Source organism: Chanodichthys erythropterus, chromosome 6 (genome assembly GCF_024489055.1).
Source record: "Chanodichthys erythropterus isolate Z2021 chromosome 6, ASM2448905v1, whole genome shotgun sequence".
Taxonomy (NCBI): domain Eukaryota; kingdom Metazoa; phylum Chordata; class Actinopteri; order Cypriniformes; family Xenocyprididae; genus Chanodichthys; species Chanodichthys erythropterus.
The window spans coordinates 1648360-1673508 of NC_090226.1; the positions used below are offsets into that span (position 1 = coordinate 1648360).

Below are 25149 nucleotides of genomic sequence, written 5' to 3' on the forward strand. Positions count from 1 at the left end.
ATTCTGAAAAACATACTGATACAGAAAAAATATAATTTAAAGGAACAGTACTTCCTAAAACATGTACTACTCTGAATGATGCATGCACTATATTTTAAAGTAATCATATTGTGCCCTTGAGTGGCTCTACTAGAACAGGTTTTCCTGCTTGAATGTTCATTATTTTCCTCATATTCTCCATTGTTGCAGCTCCTCTCTTCCCAGTCTGTCAGTAACGCTCTGTTTAGTTCCTGTCTCTCTGAAGCCCCGTCTTCTGAAAAGCACAATGTGCTCTGATTGGTCGGCTGGAGCAGTGTGTTGTGATTGGTCGAGCATGTTTGGGAAATGTTAACTTCTAACTAACTCAACCAGGCCCCGCCCCTTTATTCTGCATATGAATTATTTAAATGAGGATATTGTGAAGAAAACTCAAGATGGAGGCGTTTCAGGGAGTTCAGAAACAGAAGTGGAGCTCACAGCCTTCATATGGTTAATTCCTGTAAATTAGGAGTTGTTTTTCAGGGCATCATTTCTCTTTTGTCTCATAGTTTTGGACATTATGTGGCAATGCTTTGACGCCAAAACGAGGGATTTTCGGAAAGACGGGGGACCTGCAAACCATCCTGTGCTTGGCAACGGCGAAAGATGAAGTGACGTATTCAGGCGCTCTTAACGGAGACATTTATGTGTGGAAAGGACTCAACCTGACACGAACGATACAGGCGGCTCACGGAGTGAGTGAAAATCATCACACATCCTACACAATCTCTCCCACCATATACACATCACATATCTGCTATGTGATCTCCCTTAAAGGACGATCACTGATAAAGTTGCGGTCAGATTGTCAATGCAATGACCATTTGCGTCATGCACCTACGGTGAATTCAGCAGGCGACGGTTGTGACCTGTTTGTGAACTCTCCTTGTTCTGCAGGCAGGGATCTTCAGCATGCATTCGTGTGAAGAAGGCTTCGCCACCGGTGGGCGTGATGGATGTGTGAGGCTGTGGGATGTGGATTTCAAACCCATCACCAAGATCGACCTCAGGGAGGCAGAACAGGGTTATAAAGGTAAAACATCACAGTGGAACATATCATGCATTTTCTTGCCCTTTTAAAATAGTTTAGACTGTCTACATTTACACATAAATCAACTATTTAGTATTCTGACCAGTCCCGCTAATTGTGTGAATTAAGTGTGAAAACGTGAAAGTGTGAATTACACCAGTTTATTCATAAAAGAGCTCATTTAAATATAAAAGTCTTAAAGGTGCAGTATGTAATATTGACAGCTAGTGGTTCAAATGGGTACTGCAGTCCAGATTCAAACTATAGGAGAGATATCCTCAGACGGGTTGCCAGATTGAGGACACACTACAGGAACGAGCGCAACTGACACTGGAACGCAATTTATCTGCGTTTTAATAGGCGATTAGAGATTTTTAGAAAGATACTGAGGCTTTTTAGGTCTGCGATCTATCGCTGTGTTTTCCACCAACTGGCAACCCGGGGTGTTGAAATACTATTGGGTAAATTGGCAGTGGGCGGAGACTTTGATGTTTCAAAGTAGTTTAACTGGCTGTGTGTGAACTTAGCATGTTTCCTAAATCTCTACAAACATATGATGCATTTTTATGCTTTAGTACAGTCAGTCAGTAAAATTACATATAGCATTTTTAATTGTGAGGGCCAGAGAGAGTTTGGAAAATGATCGTAAGAAACTAAATTAATACCGTTTTCTGTGCAAAAAAAAATCATTAAAAAAGTGTAGAACCCTTGAATTTATAGACGCTGCAATGAAATCTGCTTTGTTTTTTCCCAAATTCAGTTTTTAATGGTTTAATTACATTTTAATAATTAAAAAGGATGTTTACTCAATTGAATTCATAAAATTTGAACAATAATAGCAACTTTTTTATGAAATTCTATGTTGTATGTTTTATGATTTAATACAATTTTTTAATCAAAAATGGTGGTAATCAAATTACGGATATGAAAAATTAATGAAAATTAAATTTCTTTTAAGAAGTAATAAAATAGCGCCACCAACTGTCTAAAATTATATTTATGCTAATAACTTTTGAACTGTAAGGGCTAGAAACATTCCTTGGCTCAAGACGATTCCAATGCATTTTCAGTCATGAAAATTTTTCCGCCATTTTGAATTTTCCAAAAAAGTTTTTCGAACTTTCAAGAAAATTTAACCAGATCATCTTCAGACCAAAAGTTTATTTGTCAAACTGTTTTTGAAAAACGAGACGAAAATTGGTCCATGTCATCACAAGCATATTACATGCTACATTTCGGCGCAGCGCCACCTACTGGTCAATACATGCAAAAAAAAAAAATTATATTTTTGCTTATAACTTCTAAACGGTTCGTCCAAAAATCATAAAAGTGGATTCAGGGCATCATGCCAAGTCGAATGATATCCAATTCTCCCATATCGACCATTTTGAGCATTGGCTATTTTGAATTTTGTAGTAAAATTACGTTTTTTACGAACTCATTAACGTATCATTACGAAACTCGGCATGAGTCATCAGCACGATGCCCTGAAGGAGTCTGAGAAGTTTCCGACCAGCGCCACCTAGTGATGAATTTTTTTTTTTTTACATGCTTATAACTTTGGATGTGGTTGACTTATTTTCATGGGAGTCATCTCGTTGGATTCATGAATCCTTGGTGTCTGACGACACCAAACATACTGGGTTTCACCTTACAGTTAGTGCAACGTTGTTATTTAGCGTTTAAACAACATTTTCGAATATCTTAGTAACCGTTAGTCCGATTGAGACAAAACCACCATATGAAAATCGTAAATATTGTTTGTTGACGATACGCTAATGGCCAAATGTCAAAATTTTTATAGTAAGTGGCAAGAAATGCAATCAAAGTCAGGTGTGGGTAATTTTTTATGTGTTCATATATATAAATGTCTATAACTATATTTTCACCAAATTTGACACACATATGTATGGGGGCACTCTGAGGACACACAAAAAAAAAGCGGTGGGACTGCACCACTTGGTGGCACTATAATTGAACAAAACATGAAATTGGCTCTAACTACAGTACTGTTAGTCTGATTGACTTTAAAATTGACATGCAGTTTTTTTGTCTCAGTTGCGATCATAGTCCATTATGACATTGTTGGTCTGCTGCTAGCTTCCTTGTTTGCTTCTGTTGTGCTTGGCCCCTTAATTGTTGCCTGCAGCTATATTTATTATTGCTATTATTGTTAGTAACTTTTATTTTGACGGGTTGTCGTGAGACAGATGAAAACAGCGTTCTTTGTGCTTTAATATTCACACATTCACCCTTTACTTTTTTTATTCATTCATATTTTTCAAAATTCCGTGCCATTCCACGATATTCAGTAAATTCCATTTTTATGACTGGATTCGGCAATTCCGTTTGTGTGAATCATGAGGCTCGGTGCAATGAACCACAAAAGCTTGTTCCATTATTGACCATTTTTCAAGGAAATTGCATTCAGTGATGTAGATTACAAGTACAATACTTAATCAATGAAGCAGACGGTCTTAAACAGGAAGAGATCATTCATTTGACTCCATAAGGTGGTAAAGGAAAGCCAGTATATAAGGGATTCAGTCACCATGGAAACATCGCCTGCGCTTATATCACTCAAGTGACAGTGTTTTCAGCAGATGTAAGTCTTGTAGTAATGAAGCTGTCAGCGGTTTCACAGCAGAAGACTGTCAGATAATTGGGTGGGATAACAAACGATCAGGTCTGGTCAGCCTGAAACAAAAATCTCAGCAGATTTAACAAACCTCGCCGAATGCTTCCTGCAGGAAAGATCATTTGTTTATGTGTTTATAGCATTCAGATGTAGCTGAGAGTCTTTTGATGAAGCCTGAGAAAAACAGCCCATAATCTCACGTGTCTCAGTTTCAGAAGAGATCTCAATGATGTTTGCAATCGAAGTTAATATGAACTCAAATATTTCTCATCAGATGATCTGAGCTGCTCACTACATTCATTTTAAATCTTTATGTAGTCTAACTAGAGTATCGACTCATTTGGGTCTGTTTTAACCTCTCAGACAAAACAAAACAGAGATTTCCAGTATAGAAATAGTTCTCTCAAAGTGTGACTCCAAAGCAAATGATTCACTCTGGGTTTGTTTATTTGACATTTTGCTGGCTTGTCCAATTTAGACTTTCAGTATGGCATGTTTTTGACTTTTTCAGCTGTATAGCTTCAGTTTTGGGGGTTTTACAGCCAGTTAACGAGCCAATTAAATTCTGCCCTGCTGCAAACACCAGCAAACCACCTTTAAGTGTGAAACTTTTCTGTTTATATGAATAAACATTAATTTGACAAATTTCTCGAAAAAAAATCTAAAAACAGATGAATATTGTTTATATAATTTAATATTATTAATATAATTCAAGTCATTTATTTTTCAAATGGCTCTAAGAATCCCAAAACAGATGAATATTATTAATATAATTTAAAATTACTTTTAAAACAAATCCCAAAACAGATAAATATTATTTATATTATTAATGTATTTTAAGTCATCCGTTTTACAAATGACGCTAAAAAAATCCCAAAACAGATTGATATTATTTTTATAATTGAGTATTATTAATATAATTAGTCTTTTACTTTACCAATGGCTCTAAAAATCCCTAAACAGATGAATATTATTTGTATATTTGAATATTATTAATATAATTCAAGTCGTCCATTTTACAAATTACTGAAGAAAAACACAAAACAGATTAATATTGTTTTTATAACTGAGTATTATTAATATAATTTGTCATTTATTTAACAAATTACTCTAAAAATCCCAAAACAGATGAATATTATTAATATAATTTAAAATTACTGTAAAAAAATCCCAAAACAGATGAATATTATTTGTATATTTGAATATAATTAAAATAATTCAAGTCATTCAATTTATAAATGACTCTGAAAAAATCACAAAACAGATTAATATTATTTATATAATTGACTATTATTAACATCATTTGTCATTTACTTTACAAATGACTCTAAAAATCCCAAAACAGATTAATATTATTAATATAATTTAAAATTACTGTAAAAAAACAAAACAGATTAATAATATTTAAATAAGTGAATATTATTCATATAATTCAAGTAATTTATTTTACAAATTACTCTAAAAATCCCAAAACAGATGAATATTATTTGTATATTTGAATATTATTAATATAATTCAAGTCATCCATTTTATAAATTACTGTAAAAAAAACACAAAACAGATTAATATTATTTCTATAATTGATTATTATTAATACAATTTGTCATTTACTTTACAAATGACTCTAAAAATCCCAAAACAGATTAGTATTATTAATATAATTTAAAATTACTGTAAAAAAACAACAAAAAAAAACAGATTAATAATATTTAAATACGTGAATATTATTCATATAATTCAAGTAATTTATTTTACAAATGACTCTAAAAATCCCAAAACAGATTAATATTATTAATATAATTTAAAATTACTGTAAAAAAACAAAACAGATTAATAATATTTAAATAATTGAATATTATTCATATAATTAAAGTAATTTATTTTACAAATTACTCTAAAAATCCCAAAACAGATGAATATTATTTGTATATTTGAATATTATTAATATAATTCAAGTCATCCATTTTATAAATTACTGTAAAAAAAAACACAAAACAGATTAATATTATTTCTATAATTGATTATTATTAATACAATTTGTCATTTAGTTTACAAATGACTCTAAAAATCCCAAAACAGATTAGTATTATTAATATAATTTAAAATTTCTGTAAAAAAAAACAACAAAAAAAACAGATTAATAATATTTAAATAAGTGAATATTATTCATATAATTCAAGTAATTTATTTTACAAATTACTCTAAAAATCCCAAAACAGATGAATATTATTTGTATATTTGAATATTATTAATATAATTCAAGTCATCCATTTTATAAATTACTGTAAAAAAAACACAAAACAGATTAATATTATTTCTATAATTGATTATTATTAATACAATTTGTCATTTACTTTACAAATGACTCTAAAAATCCCAAAACAGATTAGTATTATTAATATAATTTAAAATTACTGTTAAAAAACAACAAAAAAAACAGATTAATAATATTTAAATAAGTGAATATTATTCATATAATTCAAGTAATTTATTTTACAAATTACTCTAAAAATCCCAAAACAGATGAATATTATTTGTATATTTGAATATTATTAATATAATTCAAGTCATCCATTTTATAAATTACTGTAAAAAAAACACAAAACAGATTAATATTATTTCTATAATTGATTATTATTAATACAATTTGTCATTTACTTTACAAATGACTCTAAAAATCCCAAAACAGATTAGTATTATTAATATAATTTAAAATTTCTGTAAAAAAACAACAAAAAAAACAGATTAATAATATTTAAATACATGAATATTATTCATATAATTTGAGTAATTTATTTATACAAATGTCCTTAAAAATCCCAAAACAGATTAATATTATTTATATATTTGAATATTAATAATATAATTCGTAATTTATTTTTCAAATTACTCTAAAAAATCCCAAAACAGATAAATATTATTTATATTATTAATGTATTTGAAGTCATCTGTTTTACAAATGATGATAAAAAAATCCCAAAACAGATTAATATTATTTTTAAAATTGAGTATTATTAACATAATTTGTCATTTATTTAATAAATTACTCTAGAAATCCCAAAACAGATGAATATTATTTGTATATTTGAATATTATTCATATAATTCAAGTCATCCATTTTACAAATTACTGTAAAAAAAACAAAACAGAATAATAATATTTAAATAAGTGAATATTATTCATATAATTCAAGTAATTTATTTTACAAATTACTCTAAAAATCCCAAAACAGATTAATATTATTAATATAATTTAAAATTACTGTAAAAAAACAAAACAGATTAATAATATTTAAATAAGTGAATATTATTCATATAATTCAAGTAATTTATTTTACAAATTACTCTAAAAATCCCAAAACAGATGAATATTATTTGTATATTTGAATATTATTAATATAATTCAAGTCATCCATTTTATAAATTACTGTAAAAAAAACACAAAACAGATTAATATTATTTCTATAATTGATTATTATTAATACAATTTGTCATTTACTTTACAAATGACTCTAAAAATCCCAAAACAGATTAGTATTATTAATATAATTTAAAATTACTGTTAAAAAACAACAAAAAAAACAGATTAATAATATTTAAATAAGTGAATATTATTCATATAATTCAAGTAATTTATTTTACAAATTACTCTAAAAATCCCAAAACAGATGAATATTATTTGTATATTTGAATATTATTAATATAATTCAAGTCATCCATTTTATAAATTACTGTAAAAAAAACACAAAACAGATTAATATTATTTATATAATTGATTATTATTAATACAATTTGTCATTTACTTTACAAATGACTCTAAAAATCCCAAAACAGATTAGTATTATTAATATAATTTAAAATTTCTGTAAAAAAACAACAAAAAAAACAGATTAATAATATTTAAATACATGAATATTATTCATATAATTTGAGTAATTTATTTATACAAATGTCCTTAAAAATCCCAAAACAGATTAATATTATTTATATATTTGAATATTAATAATATAATTCGTAATTTATTTTTCAAATTACTCTAAAAAATCCCAAAACAGATAAATATTATTTATATTATTAATGTATTTGAAGTCATCTGTTTTACAAATGATGATAAAAAAATCCCAAAACAGATTAATATTATTTTTAAAATTGAGTATTATTAACATAATTTGTCATTTATTTAATAAATTACTCTAGAAATCCCAAAACAGATGAATATTATTTGTATATTTGAATATTATTCATATAATTCAAGTCATCCATTTTACAAATTACTGTAAAAAAAACAAAACAGAATAATAATATTTAAATAACTGAACATTATTCATATAATTCAAGTAATTTATTTTACAAATGACTCTAAAAATCCCAAAACAGATTAATATTATTAATATAATTTAAAATTACTGTAAAAAAACAAAACAGATTAATAATATTTAAATAAGTGAATATTATTCATATAATTCAAGTAATTTATTTTACAAATTACTCTAAAAATCCCAAAACAGATGAATATTATTTGTATATTTGAATATTATTAATATAATTCAAGTCATCCATTTTATAAATTAATGTAAAAAAAAACAAAAAACAGATTAATATTATTTCTATAATTGATTATTATTAATACAATTTGTCATTTAGTTTACAAATGACTCTAAAAATCCCAAAACAGATTAGTATTATTAATATAATTTAAAATTTCTGTAAAAAAAAACAACAAAAAAAAAAAGATTAATAATATTTAAATAATTGAATATTATTCATATAATTCAAGTAATTTATTTTACAAATTACTCTAAAAATCCCAAAACAGATGAATATTATTTGTATATTTGAATATTATTAATATAATTCAAGTCATCCATTTTATAAATTACTGTAAAAAAAACACAAAACAGATTAATATTATTTCTATAATTGATTATTATTAATACAATTTGTCATTTACTTTACAAATGACTCTAAAAATCCCAAAACAGATTAGTATTATTAATATAATTTAAAATTACTGTTAAAAAACAACAAAAAAAACAGATTAATAATATTTAAATAAGTGAATATTATTCATATAATTCAAGTAATTTATTTTACAAATTACTCTAAAAATCCCAAAACAGATGAATATTATTTGTATATTTGAATATTATTAATATAATTCAAGTCATCCATTTTATAAATTACTGTAAAAAAAACACAAAACAGATTAATATTATTTCTATAATTGATTATTATTAATACAATTTGTCATTTACTTTACAAATGACTCTAAAAATCCCAAAACAGATTAGTATTATTAATATAATTTAAAATTTCTGTAAAAAAACAACAAAAAAAACAGATTAATAATATTTAAATACATGAATATTATTCATATAATTTGAGTAATTTATTTATACAAATGTCCTTAAAAATCCCAAAACAGATTAATATTATTTATATATTTGAATATTAATAATATAATTCGTAATTTATTTTTCAAATTACTCTAAAAAATCCCAAAACAGATAAATATTATTTATATTATTAATGTATTTGAAGTCATCTGTTTTACAAATGATGATAAAAAAATCCCAAAACAGATTAATATTATTTTTAAAATTGAGTATTATTAACATAATTTGTCATTTATTTAATAAATTACTCTAGAAATCCCAAAACAGATGAATATTATTTGTATATTTGAATATTATTCATATAATTCAAGTCATCCATTTTACAAATTACTGTAAAAAAAACAAAACAGAATAATAATATTTAAATAAGAGAATATTATTAATATAATTCAAGTAATTTATTTTATAAATTACTCTAAAAATCCCAAAACAGATGAATATTATTTTTAAAATTGAGTATTATTAACATAATTTGTCATTTATTTAATAAATTACTCTAGAAATCCCAAAACAGATGTATATTATTTGTATATTTGAATATTATTCATATAATTCAAGTCATCCATTTTACAAATTACTGTAAAAAAAACAAAACAGAATAATAATATTTAAATAAGTGAATATTATTCATATAATTCAAGTAATTTATTTTATAAATTACTCTAAAAATCCCAAAACAGATTAATATTATTTGTATATTTAAATATTATTAATATAATTCAAGTCATCCATTTTATAAATTACTGTAAAAAAAACACAAAACAGATTAATATTATTTGTATATTTAAATATTATTAATATAATTCAAGTCATCCATTTTATAAATTACTGTAAAAAAAACACAAAACAGATTAATATTATTTGTATATTTAAATATTATTAATATAATTCAAGTCATCCATTTTATAAATTACTGTAAAAAAAAACACAAAACAGATTAATATTATTTCTATAATTGATTATTATTAATATAATTTGTCATTTACTTTACAAATGACTCTAAAAGTCCCAAAACCTATTAGTATTATTAATATAATTTAAAATTACTGTAAAAAAAAAAAAAAAAAAAAACAGATTAATAATATTTAAATACGTGAATATTATTCATATAATTCAAGTAATTTATTTTACAAATTACTAAAAAAATCCCAAAACAGATTAATATTATTTATATATTTGAATATTAATAATATAATTCAAGTCATCCATTTTACAAATGACTCTAAAAATCCTAAAACAGATTAATATGATTAATATATTTAAAAGTTGTTGTTTTTTTTATCATTTTACAAACCCACCACAATCACTATATCAAAGATAATCCAGATTAAATAAAGTGTAGTTGTTTTGTTTTCAAACACATTTCAGACACATTTGTAAATCTAAACTGGAATTGAACCCAGAACATTCCCTTAACTTAGTTGATGCCTGGACACCAGTATCCCATGGAGGGAAGTTAGGGAAGATGCCATATAAATATATAAGTTGTTGAAAATTAAGTGCGACACATACTAAACCATTACATCGACTCTTTCTCTTCCAGGCCTGTCCATCCGCAGCGTGTGTTGGAGAGCTGACAGGATCCTAGCGGGAACTCAAGACAGTGAGATCTTTGAGGTGATGGTGCGAGACAGAGATAAACCGCTCCTGATCATGCAGGGTCACTCAGAGGGGGAACTCTGGGCCCTCGACCTGCATCCCAAACAACCGCTGGCCGTCACAGGCAGCGACGATCGATCCGTACGGTCAGTCCAATCCTTCTATTGGATTTTTGTTTATACCACATCAGTTCACACAGGAGAATGGAGCAAGACAGGTGGAAATGAGATAGTGATGTTTTGGGATCTCTTTTCATTTTCATCAGGCTGTGGAGTTTATCCGAACACACGTTGATCGCTCGCTGCAACATGGAAGAGGCCGTACGCAGCGTTTCCTTCAACAACGACGGCTCCCAGCTCGCCCTGGGCATGAAGGACGGCTCTTTCACTGTTCTTCGTGTCAGGTAATTAAATCTGGATCAGCTACACTTCATTATTTCAGATGCATATCCACAAGCTGAGAGTTTTTCCTGTTCTCTAAGGGACATGACGGAGGTGGTCCACATCAAGGACAGGAAGGAGGTCATTCACGAGCTCAAGTTTTCACCTGATGGCTCTTACTTGGCCGTTGGCTCCAACGACGGGTTTGTGGACATCTACGCTGTGGCCCAACGCTATAAAAAAGTGGGAGAGTGCAACAAGTCCACTTGCTTCATAACGCACCTGGATTGGTCCGTGGACAGCCGATTCCTGCAGACCAATGATGGAGCTGGAGAAAGATTCTTCTACAGGATGCCAAGTAAGATTCTCCATTAACCCTTTCCCTGCTATTGATGGAATTTTCCGCTCATGTTTTCAGTGTTATATGGTAGGGGGCGCTATTACGCATCTTCTGAAAGAGTACAGAATCTCCAGATCAAAACACAGGCGAAGAAGAAGCAGAAACAAGAGATAGAAGCATTGCTGATATATATATATATATATATATATATATATATATATATATATATATATATATATATATATATATATATTTTTTTTTTTTTTTTTTTAATTTTTTAACAAACAGTGAAAAACTACTTTAAAATTGTGACTTCCATCTCAAAAGTGGGTTCTTGTGAAAAAGGTCTTGAAAAATGAATTTATATTTCCAAAGTGAGTAAAGTTTTAAATATGCATGCATTTAAAATTCATGTTTTAAAAATGATAATAATAAATAATTCTGAAAAAATCATGAAAATTAATCTTTTACTATTGATTTACATTTGAAAAGTCAGAATGCATAAATACTTAAAACTTAGAAAAATGTATACTGACTTTTCAAATTTAATTTAATTGTTTTCATGACTTTTCCATGATTTTCCAAGACCTTTTTTTCACAAGCACCCACTTTTGAGAAGAGTTTGATGACTTTTTCAGGTCTGGAAATCACAATTTGAAGCCTAGTAATTAAGAAAAATGCATTAATATTTGCATACTTAATGCATTTATATTTAAAACTTTGAAAAATATATAAATGATTTTTGCAAATATTAATGCATTGCTTTTTTAAAATATTAGACTTTTCACAGTCATGAAAACAAAATTAAAAAATTGTGATTTCCAGATGTGGAAAAGTCACCACTAAAAAAGGTCTTGAAAATGCATTAATAATTTATGGAAAGTCATGAAAATTAATATAACTCTACAATTCATTTAAATTTGAAAAAGTCAGTATACATTATTTGTTAAAGTTTCAAGCAAGTTAGCAAGATGACATCAGTTCAAATTCAAATTAAGACATTTTTATTTTATTGGAGATATCTGTACATTATAAAGATTATATTTTTATCCATTCATTTAATTATACATCTTAAAAATTATAATATGCAATATAATATATAAATAAATTATGTATATATTATAAAATATTTTAGATTTTTAATATATAATTTATAATATAATTATGTGTTTTATATATATATATATATATATATATATATATATATATATATATATATATATATATATATATATATCCACACATATTATAAATTATACAATGTAATATATACTTATTTATCATATTGTATATAATATATTTATATATATATTACATATATATATAATTTATATATTATAATATAAGACATTTTTATCTTATTGGAGATATTTGTACATTAAAAAGTCTATTTATTAATTTCAGGAATTGGTACTATACATGACATACCGATAAAAATCCCAAAGATTTTTAAAAATTCTCATCCAGTAATCAGTAACGCAGCCAACTTCAGGCATCACTGAATGACATTCTGTATTTATGAATCTTGTCACGCTCACAGTATAATTGAAGATAAACTCTTGCTCCGTGTTCTTAGCCGGTAAATTCCTGCCGAAGGAGGAAGCCAAAGGAATCCACTGGATGACGTGGACATGTGTTCTCGGACCCGAGGTGAATGGAGTCTGGCCTAAATATTCCAACGTCAATGACATCAATTCTGTGGACGCCAATTACAGCAGTGCAGTGCTGGTGACGGGCGACGACTTCGGCCTCGTCAAACTCTTCAGATTCCCGTGTCTTAAGAAAGGTCAGCGCGCTTCCCCAGATAGTTACCGTGTCATCCGTGCACAAATAAACCAAACCTAACAAATCTGATTCTTTCAGCTGCCAAATTCAAGAAATACATCGGCCACTCTGCCCATGTGACCAATGTGCGCTGGTCACATGACCTGCAGTGGGTTCTGAGCACGGGCGGAGCGGATCACTCTGTGTTCCAGTGGAGGTTTCTGCCGGAAGGCGTCATGAATGGGGTTTTGGAGCCACTGCTGCAAGGTGAACTAATCGCTGAATAGAAACGAGTTTTAATGTTACTTTATTTTGCACTAAAACGAATCCCGTTCACAGAGGGGTACGCTGACTCTAACAGCGGCGAATCCGACTCCGACCTTTCCGACGTTCCCGAACTGGACTCGGACATCGAACAGGAAGCCCAGATGAACTACGAGCGTCAGGTAAGAACGGAGAGGGATCTATATCTGTATTTGGAGTGTTTTTTGTAACAGACATGCTCCGCTGCTTTAATCCTGCTCCTCTCATTATTTTCACAGCTGATTGGCTGGATGCTTTCCCCCCTTTATGCTTTCTCTGAATCTCTGAATAAGTGGATTTCGCCCTGTAACTCTTCTCCCAAACTCCCCTCAGGTGTACAAGGAAGATCTTCCTCAGCTCAAGAAGAAGCTGGCTGGATCTCTGAAGAGGCAGAAAGCTCCGGACGAGGGGTTACGCCTGCAGTTCGTCCACGGGTACATTATCTGCTAACGCCATGATGCGTTTGATATGAACACTGTGTGTGTCCATCATGCCTTTGACACACTCACGATATCTGAATGTGTATATGTGATTTATATTTTTATCCATTCATTTTATTATGCATATTAAAAGTTATAATATACAATATAATATATACTCATATTATTTATATATTATAAAATATATTAGAATTTTTAATATGTCATTTATATATAGATATTATATGTTATTATATCATTATATTATATCATTATAAAAAATTATATTATATACAATATATATACTTATTATTTATATATTATAAAATATATCATTTATAATATAATAATTAGCTTATTAATGTTAAAAGTTAAACATATTAAATGTATGTATATGCAATATATAAAATATATAATTTATAATATAATAATTATATATATATATATATATATATATATATATATATATATATATATATATATATATATAATTATAATTATTTTTTATATTATACAAATTAAAATTATAATATAAAAAATAATATATACTCATTATTTATAATAATATATATAATTTGAAATATAATTATATACAGTATGTTTATAATTATAATTATATATGTATAATATAATTATATGTATTAAAAAAAATAATATTAAATAAAATTGTATGTATGTAAATTATACTTTATAAAATTGTTTGTGTATATATATATATATATATATATATATATATATATATATATATATATAATTATAATTATTTTTTTTTATATTATACAAATTAAAATTATAACAGACAACATAATATATACTCATTATTTATAATAATATATATTATATTTTTCAATATATAATTTATAATATAATTATATACAGTATGTTTATAATTATAATTATATATGTATAATGTAATTATATATGTATTAAATAAAAATATAATATTCAATAAAATTGTATGTATGTAAATTATACTTTATAAAAAAAATTGTAAATATATATATAATATATATTTTATATTTACAGAAGGAATCCATTATAATGTCAAATTAGATGAATATTAGCTTGTTAATGTTAAAAGTTAAACATAATTTTATGTATATGTATAATGCTTACTTTCAGATAATTATATATAATTTTTTTAAATGTAGATATTTTTATTGTTTATTCACATGTATAAAGTTCATAATTGATTTTTAATTTATATATAATTTATAATTAATGGATTCATTCACTAAATACAAAATTATATATCAATTAAACAGTCAATTATGAACAATATACATGTGGATTCACCAAATTTGGCAAAAAGTAATTCTGTAAATATAATATTTTTAAATATATATTTTAAATATTGATATATTTTATATGGTTTATATTATATGATCTTATATTTACAGAATGAATTTTTCCATTATAATGCCAAATTGGATGAATATTAATGTTAAAAGTTAAAATTTATGTATATGTAATAATGTGTTAACTTTCAGAATCTTTTTTTCAGAATCTCTCACCTTTTTTTAATATTTATTTTCAGTCTGTTTATCCACATTTATATAGTATTTATTGATAGTTTCTCCAGTGGTTACTGATGGGCACATGTCATGTGACTCTCTCTGTGTCTCAGGTACAGGGGCTGCGACTGCAGGAATAATCTGTTTTACACTCAGGCTGGAGAGGTGGTGTATCATGTGGCGGCTGTAGCTGTGGTGTATAACAGACAGCAGCACACGCAGCGCTTTTACCTCGGCCATGATGACGATATCCTGAGCCTCACGGTGCACCCGCTGAAAGATTACGTGGCCACCGGACAGGTGAGAGATATCGAAAACAACAGGCCTGAAAGTGATTTCCAAAAAATCTGATTTTGATCATATGAACGTACTTTGCACTATTTTTATTGCATTCAGTTGGTGATGATTTTATCCAGTGTGTATTTCTCTGTAAAGCATGTTTGTGTGTACGTCAGGTGGGTCGAGATCCGGCCATCCATGTGTGGGACATCCAGACGCTCAAGTGTTTATCTCTACTGAAGGGTCAACATCAGCGAGGGGTTTGTGCTCTAGAGTTCACAGGTCAGTGTACACCGACAACACACAAGAAGCTTTTGATATCCGAGTTCAAATTTGTTACATTTGTAAATTAATATATTTCAGCACTTTTTATCATTGCATTGAAGCATTGACAAAATGTTCTTATTTTAAGCAAAGTAATCCAAATTCATGTTTCCAGAATTATACAAAGCTGAATTTTCAGCATCATTACTCCAGTCTTCAGTGTCACATGATCCTTCAGAAATCATTCTAAAATGATGATTCGCTGCTCAATTATTAACCCTTGTGTGATCTTATGTTTTTTTTCGCCTGTGTTAATGCCAACTACATAAATTTTGGCACAAGTGTGTATTTTTATTGGAATTTAAATATTTCACCCTCATTTCCTTTAATAAATCTATTTTACACTAGTAACACAAAATAGTTCCTCTCAAGACCTTTTGGACAAAAATTTCCCCATTGAAATTCATTAAAGCTGCAATTTTTAATCCCAGGGCCATTTAACTATAAAATTATATAAAATAAAAATATAAATAATTAAAATTTTTACTATGTTTTTTTTTAACCAAATGGTGCCATTTTCAATGTTACTGCGCCCAAACAAAATCTTACTAAAAGCTCATTTTTTGAGATATCAACCTCAAACTTGTTTAGATTTATGGCTTTGATTTTCTAGCAGTTTTAGAGTTCAACATGTTTCATAAAATATATATTTTATATAAAATAATGTTCAAAGATAATTTTCATAAACCTAAACCTCTGTAACTTTTTTTTTGGTTTCACTATTTAAACAAGATTCTGCCATAGTTCTTTAAAATGAGAGCAAACTTCAATTTTTATGAAATTTTTTGACACATTTTTGTCCTCTATGGACTTGTGTGTAACCTTTTTAATTGATGCACAAGGGTTAATAATGATTATTATTATTATCAATGCTGAAAACAGCTTTTTTGATGCTTAATATTTTATATATTTTGTGGAAACCATGATACATTTTTCAAAAGTATTTAATATTTGATGTCTTTACTGTCACTTTTGATGATTTTAATGCGTTCTCAATGTGCATTTATGGGTCACATTCTCTTATTTCTCTTTGAAAAATCTGTCCCATGCAGCGGACGGAAAGAGTTTAGTGTCTGTGGGAATCGATGAAGATCATTCCATAGTCATCTGGGACTGGAAAAAAGGCGAAAAACTGGCCAAATCCAGGTAAAACAAACCCATTCAATGGTAAAAAATGATGTACAACAAGCTGAATCGTTCACGAAAGACATCCTCCGCTCTCTCTGCCATAGAGGACATAAAGATAAGATCTTCGTGGTGAAAGGAAACCCGTTCCGCATGGACAAACTGCTCACGGTGGGAATGAAGCACATCAAGTTCTGGCTGCATACAGGTAAAGATGTTCGTTTAATCTGTAATATTGTGAATATTGCATCCTAAATCACCGCAGCAGCACTTTCTTTTCAACTCAGAGGATTTCTGTTGTATGTGCAGAATCTTTTTACTGAAATATCTGAAGCGCTAGCTCTTCCCGTCCCTCTCACGGGAACATGACTGTAGGAGAATCTGCCACATCACATTGAGCCGTCAGAAGCTGATGTGACTGTTTTGTCAACTTTACCATCAGCGGTCCGTATTTCACCAATTAAATGAGCGTGAGAGCTTTTAAAAGAGCTCAGTGGGTCAAAACAAAGCGCTCAAATAGCTGAATTACTCTCAGCGGTAACTTGCGTTTAGGATGATTTTTCCTCTTGCTGATTTAAAACTCACTTTCGTAATGTATGTTTCTCATCGCAGGAGGAGGGTTAACGTTTAAGAGGGGCATTTTCGGAAATCTTGGCAAGCAAGAGACCATGATGTCCGCCTGCTACGGACGCTCGGAGGATCTGGTGTTTTCTGGCGCGACTACGGGTGACGTGTACATCTGGAAAGACACCACGCTCATGAAGAGCATCAAAGCTCACGATGGCCCTGTGTTTGCTATGTGCTCTCTGGATAAGGTGTGTTCAAGATTCAAGACTTTATCTGTCACATATACAGTTATATACAGAAAGCAACGTTAGATATAAATAAACTGTAGGTGAAAAGACATAAGATGAACATGACAAATAATGAAAGAAGTGATAATGAAACAATAAGTGATAGTAAACAAAATCTCAATAAGGTGTGTGTGTGTGTGTGTGTGTGTAAATAATAGAATAAATTAAGCTATAAAATGCAAGAAATAATGAAAGAAAAAACTATTAAAAAATTAAAATAATAATAAACAAAACTGATTTGTTAATATATATATATATATATATATATATATATATAAATAATAAAATAAATAATAATGAAAAATATGTAGTAATAATAATAAACAAAATATGACAAAGGTAAGTTGGAGATATTATATTATACTATTTACTATTATATATTATACTATTTATATTATATATATATATATATATATCCAACTTATATATATATATATATATATATATATATATATATATATATATATATATATATATATATATATATATATATGAAATTAAAAAATGAAAATTTTAAATGTAAAAAATAATAAAAGACAATGAAAGAGTAAGTAATAATATTAATAAATTAATAAAGCAAGTAGGATTATATATAGATGTATGTATATTATTTATATATTATGATATATATTAGAGTTTTCAATATATAAAATAAAATAAAATTGTGTGTATATATCATAATTTATAAATATAATTACACACACACACATACATATATACATATATATATATATATATATATATATATATTATAATTTGTAAATATATAATGTATATTAAATATAATATTTTATATATATATATATATATATATATATATATATATATATATATATATGATTTTATTTACAGAAGGAATATTGTAATGTCAAAGTAGATGAATATTTGCTTGTTAATGTTAAAAGTTAAACATTAATTTTATGTATATGTAATTTTTACTTTCGGATAATTATATAAATATATATATATATATATATATATATATATATATATATGTGTGTGTGTGTGTGTGTGTGTGTGTGTGTGTGTGTGTGTGTGTGTGTGTGTGTAATTATATTTATAAATTATGATTTATACACAATTTTATTTTATTTTATATTATATTTTTATTTTTTATATTGAAAACTCTAATATATATATTTAAAATATATATATTACATTTTTATCCACATGCATATACTTCATAATTGATTGTTTAATTGATATATAATTTTGTATTTAGTGAATAAATCCATCAATTATAAATTATACTCATATATACTATTTCTAGAATTATAAATTATACTCATATTATCCATATAATTTATATATTTATATTATAATATAATATATTTTAGCATATATTCTAAAAAAATTTAGATTTTATTTTATATGGTTTATATTTACAGAATAATATATATATATATATATATATATATATATATATATATATATATATATATATATATATATATATATATATATATATATATTAATATATAAGATACAAGAAATAATGAAAAGATATAAATATATATGTTATGACCTAAAGGGTTTTGTGACGGGGGGTAAAGATGGAGTTGTGGAACTGTGGGACGACATGTTCGAGAGATGTCTGAAGACCTACGCCATCAAGAGGGCGGTGCTCTCGCCTTCATCGAAGGGTATGTTCCTGCGCAGCACTTCATGCTCAGTGAAGAACTGTTTCAGCTTCATAGAGATCTTGAGTTGATGCATGATACAGGTTTGTGTAATTCAGTTTAACTCAGGATTTCCTCACATAGAGTCACACTCGTGATCCTCGGCAGTCAAAACAATAAGCATAACTTTTTTTAAATGAAACAAATGTACTGTATTTTGTTTCAGTTATTTAATATTTTGCATTTTAAGGGGATTTCATGGTGTTTTCCCTAGTTGCTTGTAAGAGTATGATAAGATTCATAACATTCAGAGTAAAAATTTCAGTCTAAAATGTCAGAAGAACAACAGTGTGTTAAGTTTGTGTTATAAAACTTGTTCTTGTTCCTCTTGTTCCTTTTTAGGACTGCTGTTAGAGGACAACCCCTCCATCAGAGCGATCACTCTGGGACACGGACACATTCTGGTGGGCACCAAGAACGGAGAGATCCTGGAGATCGACAAGAGCGGCCCCATGACTTTACTCGTACAGGTGTGTTTCACGGTCAAAAATAAAGCAATGTAGGAGCTCGGGCTGGTCAGCTAGTTCACAATGTTCATTATTTACATGTTTGCATTTAGCAGACACTTTTATCCAAAGTGACAAAAAGATTTGCAGCAGCTTCCATTTTTATTACGGTTATTTTGCACCAGGAAGTGACAGTTTTGTTGACTTTACGGTTCTTTATTCACAAATGTATTTTGTGCACAAGTTAAATTTGCATCTTTGGATGTCTGAATTGTGTTTAATGTGTGTTTTAAGGGTCACATGGAGGGGGAAGTTTGGGGTCTCGCGGCTCATCCACTGCTGCCCATTTGTGCCACTGTGAGCGACGACAAAACGCTGCGGATCTGGGAGCTTTCGGCCAACCATCGAATGGTGGCCGTCCGGAAACTTAAGAAAGGTACATGATCACTCACAGGTCAAATTCAACATCAGGAACACTGGGTTCATTTTGTTGATGTGTGTTTGTAGGTGGCAGATGCTGTGCCTTCTCCCCAGACGGAAAAGCCTTAGCGGTGGGTCTAAACGACGGCAGCTTCCTGGTGGTCAATGCAGACACGCTGGAAGACATGGTGACCTTTCACCACAGGAAGGAGATCATCTCTGACATCAGGTTCTCTCAAGGTAACTTCATCTAGATGTAGTTGAACTGGGCTTCTCTGATTCTGTGTCATGTGTTACATTAAGTCTGGGAAGTGTTTGTTTTTGCTTTTTAATTATGCAGTGCTAACAAGACCCTATTAATTTATATATATATATATATATATATATATATATATATATATATATATATATATATAGAAATTAATGTTTCAATTAATATTAACTTATTAAGTGATAATAAAATAATAAAATTTCTATATATATATATAGATAGATAGATAGATAGATAGATAGATAGATAGATAGATAGATATAAAAAAATAAATAAATTATTACTTTATTATTAATTATTTTCAATATAAATTAGTAATTGATGTTTCAATTAATATTAACATATTATTAACATATTAAGTGATAATAAAAAAAATAATTTTAATAAAATAAATTATATATATATATATATATATATATATAATAAAATAATGTACATTTGTAGTTAATGTTATTAATTATTTTAAATTAATATTAACATATTAAGTAATAATAAAATAAGTTTATTTTAATGAAATAATATATATATATATATATATATATATATATATATATATATATATATATATAAAATAAAATATACATTATTAATTAATATTATTAATTGTTTTTAATTGTTATGAACATAAATTGATAATAAAATAATATAAATAATATTAATTATAAAATAGAATTTATAATAATAAAATATAAAATTATATTATGTATATTTTCATAAAAAATGTATATAAAATAATTATAATTATTTTCAATTAATAATAACATATTTATATTAAAATAATATAATTTTATATATACATTATATATATATATATATATATATATATATATATATATTTGATAATAAAATTATATACATTATTAATTAATATTATTTATTGTTTTTAATTAATATGAACATATTAATTGATAATAAAATATTATAAATAATATAATTTATAATAAATAAAAATATATTATTATATTATTTTATATAAAAAAGTGTATATATATATATATAATAATAATAATAAAATTTGTATTATTATATTTATTTATTATTACATTATTTTGATTCATTACATAATGGCTGCATAAAGCATGTAATATCTGTAATATTTTCCTGCTATTATCTTGAAGATGCTGGAAAATACCTCGCCGTGGCCTCCCATGACTCGTTTGTGGATATTTATAACGTTCTGACCAGTAAGAGGGTGGGCATCTGTAAAGGAGCGTCCAGCTGCATCACACATGTGGACTGGGACGTCCGCGGTAATCCTCGCATATCGAACACACAAATATACATTCAAGCAGTAATATGCAACTAAATGTCTATCTGCATGTAATGACAGGAAGAATTAATCTGCACATACATTTCGATTGATATTTTAAATGTTGGCAACAGTAGAACAGCACCTGCAGAAATCCATCCTTTTAGCAAAGAAAGAAATTTTGTGTGCACAAATGCAGGAAAACTGCTTCAAGTCAACACTGGTGCCAAAGAGCAGCTATTTTTCGAAGCTCCACGTGGAAGACGACAAACTATCAGCAGTTCAGAGGTAGAGAAACCAGACACACAGTCAGTTACTCATCACTAACTCCAGCGCTGTAACCGTGCGGTCGTCTGTGTTTGTGTGCGTTCAGTCTGAGAAGATGGAATGGGCCACATGGACGTCAGTGCTGGGCGCCACCTGTGAGGGCATCTGGCCCACGATCAGCTTCGTCAACGCCTCTTCACTTACCAAAGACAAGAAGCTGCTGGCCACCGGAGACGACTTTGGCTTCGTCAAGCTCTTCAGCTTCCCCTGCAAGGTCTGATAGCGGCACAATCACATCCTATATTCATATACACTGCCATTCAGAAGTTATATGCTTTTTTAGTTTGTGAACCCTCACCAAAGCTGCAATTATTTGATAAAAATACAGTAAAAATTGTGAAATATTTTTACTATTTAAAATACCTGTTTTCTATGTGAATATATTTAAAAATAAAATTTATTCCTCTGATCAAAGCTGAATTTTCTGCTCACCAAGGCAGCATTTATTTGACAAAAATACAGTAAAAATTGTGAAATATTTTTACAATTTAAAATACCTGTTTTCTTTGTGAATATATTATAAAATATAAATTATTCCTGTGATCAAAGCTGGATTTTCTGCTCACCAAGGCTGCATTTATTTGATCATAAATACAGTAGAAATTGTGAAATTTTTTTACAATTTAAAATACCTGTTTTCTTTGTGAATATATTTTAAAATATAATTTATTCCTGTGATCAAAGCTGAATTTTCTGCTCACCAAGGCAGCATTTATTTGATCATAAATACAGTAAAAATTGTGAAATATTTTTACAATTTAAAATATCTGTTTTCTATGTGAATATATTTTAAAATATAATTTATTCCTGTGATCAAAGCTGGATTTTCTGCTCACCAAGGCTGCATTTATTTGATCAAAAATGCAGTAAAAATTGTGAAATATTTTTACAATTTAAAATACCTGTGTTATATGTGAATATATTTAAAAAATAAAATTTATTCCTGTGATCAAAGCTTAATTTTCTGCTCACCAAGGCTGCATTTATTTGATAAAAATACAGTAAAATTGTGAAATATTTTTACAATTTAAAACACCTGTTTTCTATGTGAATATTTTTTAAAAATATAATTTATTCCTGTGATCAAAGCTGGATTTTCTGCTCACCAAGGCAGCATTTATTTGATCAAAAATACAGTAAAAATTGTGAAATATTTTTAAATTTTAAAATACCTGTTTTCTATGTGAATATATAGTAAAATGTAATTTACTCCAGTCTTCAGTGTCACATGATCCTTCAGAAATCATTCTGATATGCTGATTTGCCCTTAAGAAACATTTATCATTATCATCAATGTTGAAAAGTCATATTTCTTTGGAAACTGTGATATATTTTTATTTTTATTAATGCTTTTTGTTTTATACAGGGTCAATTTGCCAAGTTTAAGAAGTACGTGGCTCACAGTGCCAATGTGACAAATGTACGATGGTCCAATGATGATGCAATGCTGCTTTCGGTGGGCGGGGCCGACACGGCCCTCATGATCTGGGCGAGAGAGGGGATTGGTCCACGCGAGAGCAAAGCCGTGGACAGCGAGGAATCAGATGACGACCCAGAAGAGGATGGAGGTGATGTTTTTGTTTTAGTTTGAGAGAATAAACTGAATTTAAAGGCTTGTATTTGACAAACGTCTGTGTGTTCAGGGTACGACAGTGACGTCGCTCGAGAGAAGAACATGGATTACACGACGAAGATCTACGCCGTCAGTATAAGACAAATGACCGGCGTAAAGCCACACCAACAGCAGAAGGAGATCCTGGTGGATGAACGGTGGGAAAAGCCACAGAAATTATTAATGCAGATGAAGTCATGATTTTCTTACATAGAAGTTTTGTCTTGTTTTCCAGTACGAATATCAAAAATGATTAAATCATGATGTGTTTACTTGAGAAGAAAAATGAAAGTCTTATTTTCTGAATAATTAAGTGAATTTATGCTTGAGACAAGAACAGAAAATCATTGTTAATAATAAAATAAAATAATATACATTATTAATTAATATTATTAATGGTTTTTAATTGTTATGAACATTAATTAATGATAAAATAATAAAAATAATATTAATTATAAAATAGAATTTATAATAATCAAATATAAAATTTTATTATTTATATTTTCATTAAAAAACATGTATATAAAATAATTATAATTATTTTCAATTAATATTAATAATATTGATAATAAAATAATATAATTTTATATATACATTATAAATATATATCATTGATAATAAAATGATATACATTATTAATTAATATTATTAATTGTTTTTAATTAATATGAACATATTAATTGATAATAAAATATTATAAATAATATAATTTATAACGAAATATAATTTATAATAAATACAAATACATTATTATATTATTTCATTAAAAAAGTGTATATATAAAAATAATAATAATAATTATTATTATTATTAAAAAGTGTATATATAATAATAATTATAATAATAATAATAATAATTATTATTATTATATTTATTATTAGATTATTTTGATTCATTACATAATGGCTGCAAAAAGCATGTAATATCTGTAATATTTTCCTGCTATTATCTTGAAGATGCTGGAAAATACCTCCCCGTGGCCTCCCATGACTCGTTTGTGGACATTTATAATGTTCTGAGAAGAAAGAAAGCTGAGAAGAAAAATGAAAGTCTTTTTTTCTGAATAATTAAGTGAATTTATGCTTAAGACAAGAACAGAAAATCATTGTTTTCCCTTTGAATGAAGTACATTTTGATCAGTTTTTCACTTGATAAGTCAGTTT

General features: G+C 27.5%; 1 protein-coding gene across 2 annotated transcripts in view; it reads left to right on the forward strand.

Moving 5' to 3' along the window:
- Nucleotides 1-25149, forward strand: part of eml6 (EMAP like 6) — a 57685-nt gene that overhangs the window by 18846 nt on the left and 13690 nt on the right. For both annotated transcript variants that reach the window (XM_067387053.1, XM_067387052.1), the window contains exons 5-27: nt 528-713; nt 916-1051; nt 10625-10826; nt 10946-11083; nt 11162-11418; nt 12977-13186; nt 13264-13431; nt 13504-13610; nt 13801-13901; nt 15514-15700; nt 15856-15961; nt 17056-17149; nt 17236-17336; nt 17741-17943; nt 19514-19625; nt 20004-20131; nt 20402-20543; nt 20615-20767; nt 21917-22048; nt 22247-22335; nt 22421-22588; nt 23741-23942; nt 24018-24144. In XM_067387053.1, coding sequence (XP_067243154.1) covers nt 528-713; nt 916-1051; nt 10625-10826; nt 10946-11083; nt 11162-11418; nt 12977-13186; nt 13264-13431; nt 13504-13610; nt 13801-13901; nt 15514-15700; nt 15856-15961; nt 17056-17149; nt 17236-17336; nt 17741-17943; nt 19514-19625; nt 20004-20131; nt 20402-20543; nt 20615-20767; nt 21917-22048; nt 22247-22335; nt 22421-22588; nt 23741-23942; nt 24018-24144 — 3449 coding nt within the window. The remainder of the gene's footprint in view (nt 1-527; nt 714-915; nt 1052-10624; nt 10827-10945; nt 11084-11161; nt 11419-12976; nt 13187-13263; nt 13432-13503; nt 13611-13800; nt 13902-15513; nt 15701-15855; nt 15962-17055; nt 17150-17235; nt 17337-17740; nt 17944-19513; nt 19626-20003; nt 20132-20401; nt 20544-20614; nt 20768-21916; nt 22049-22246; nt 22336-22420; nt 22589-23740; nt 23943-24017; nt 24145-25149) is intronic.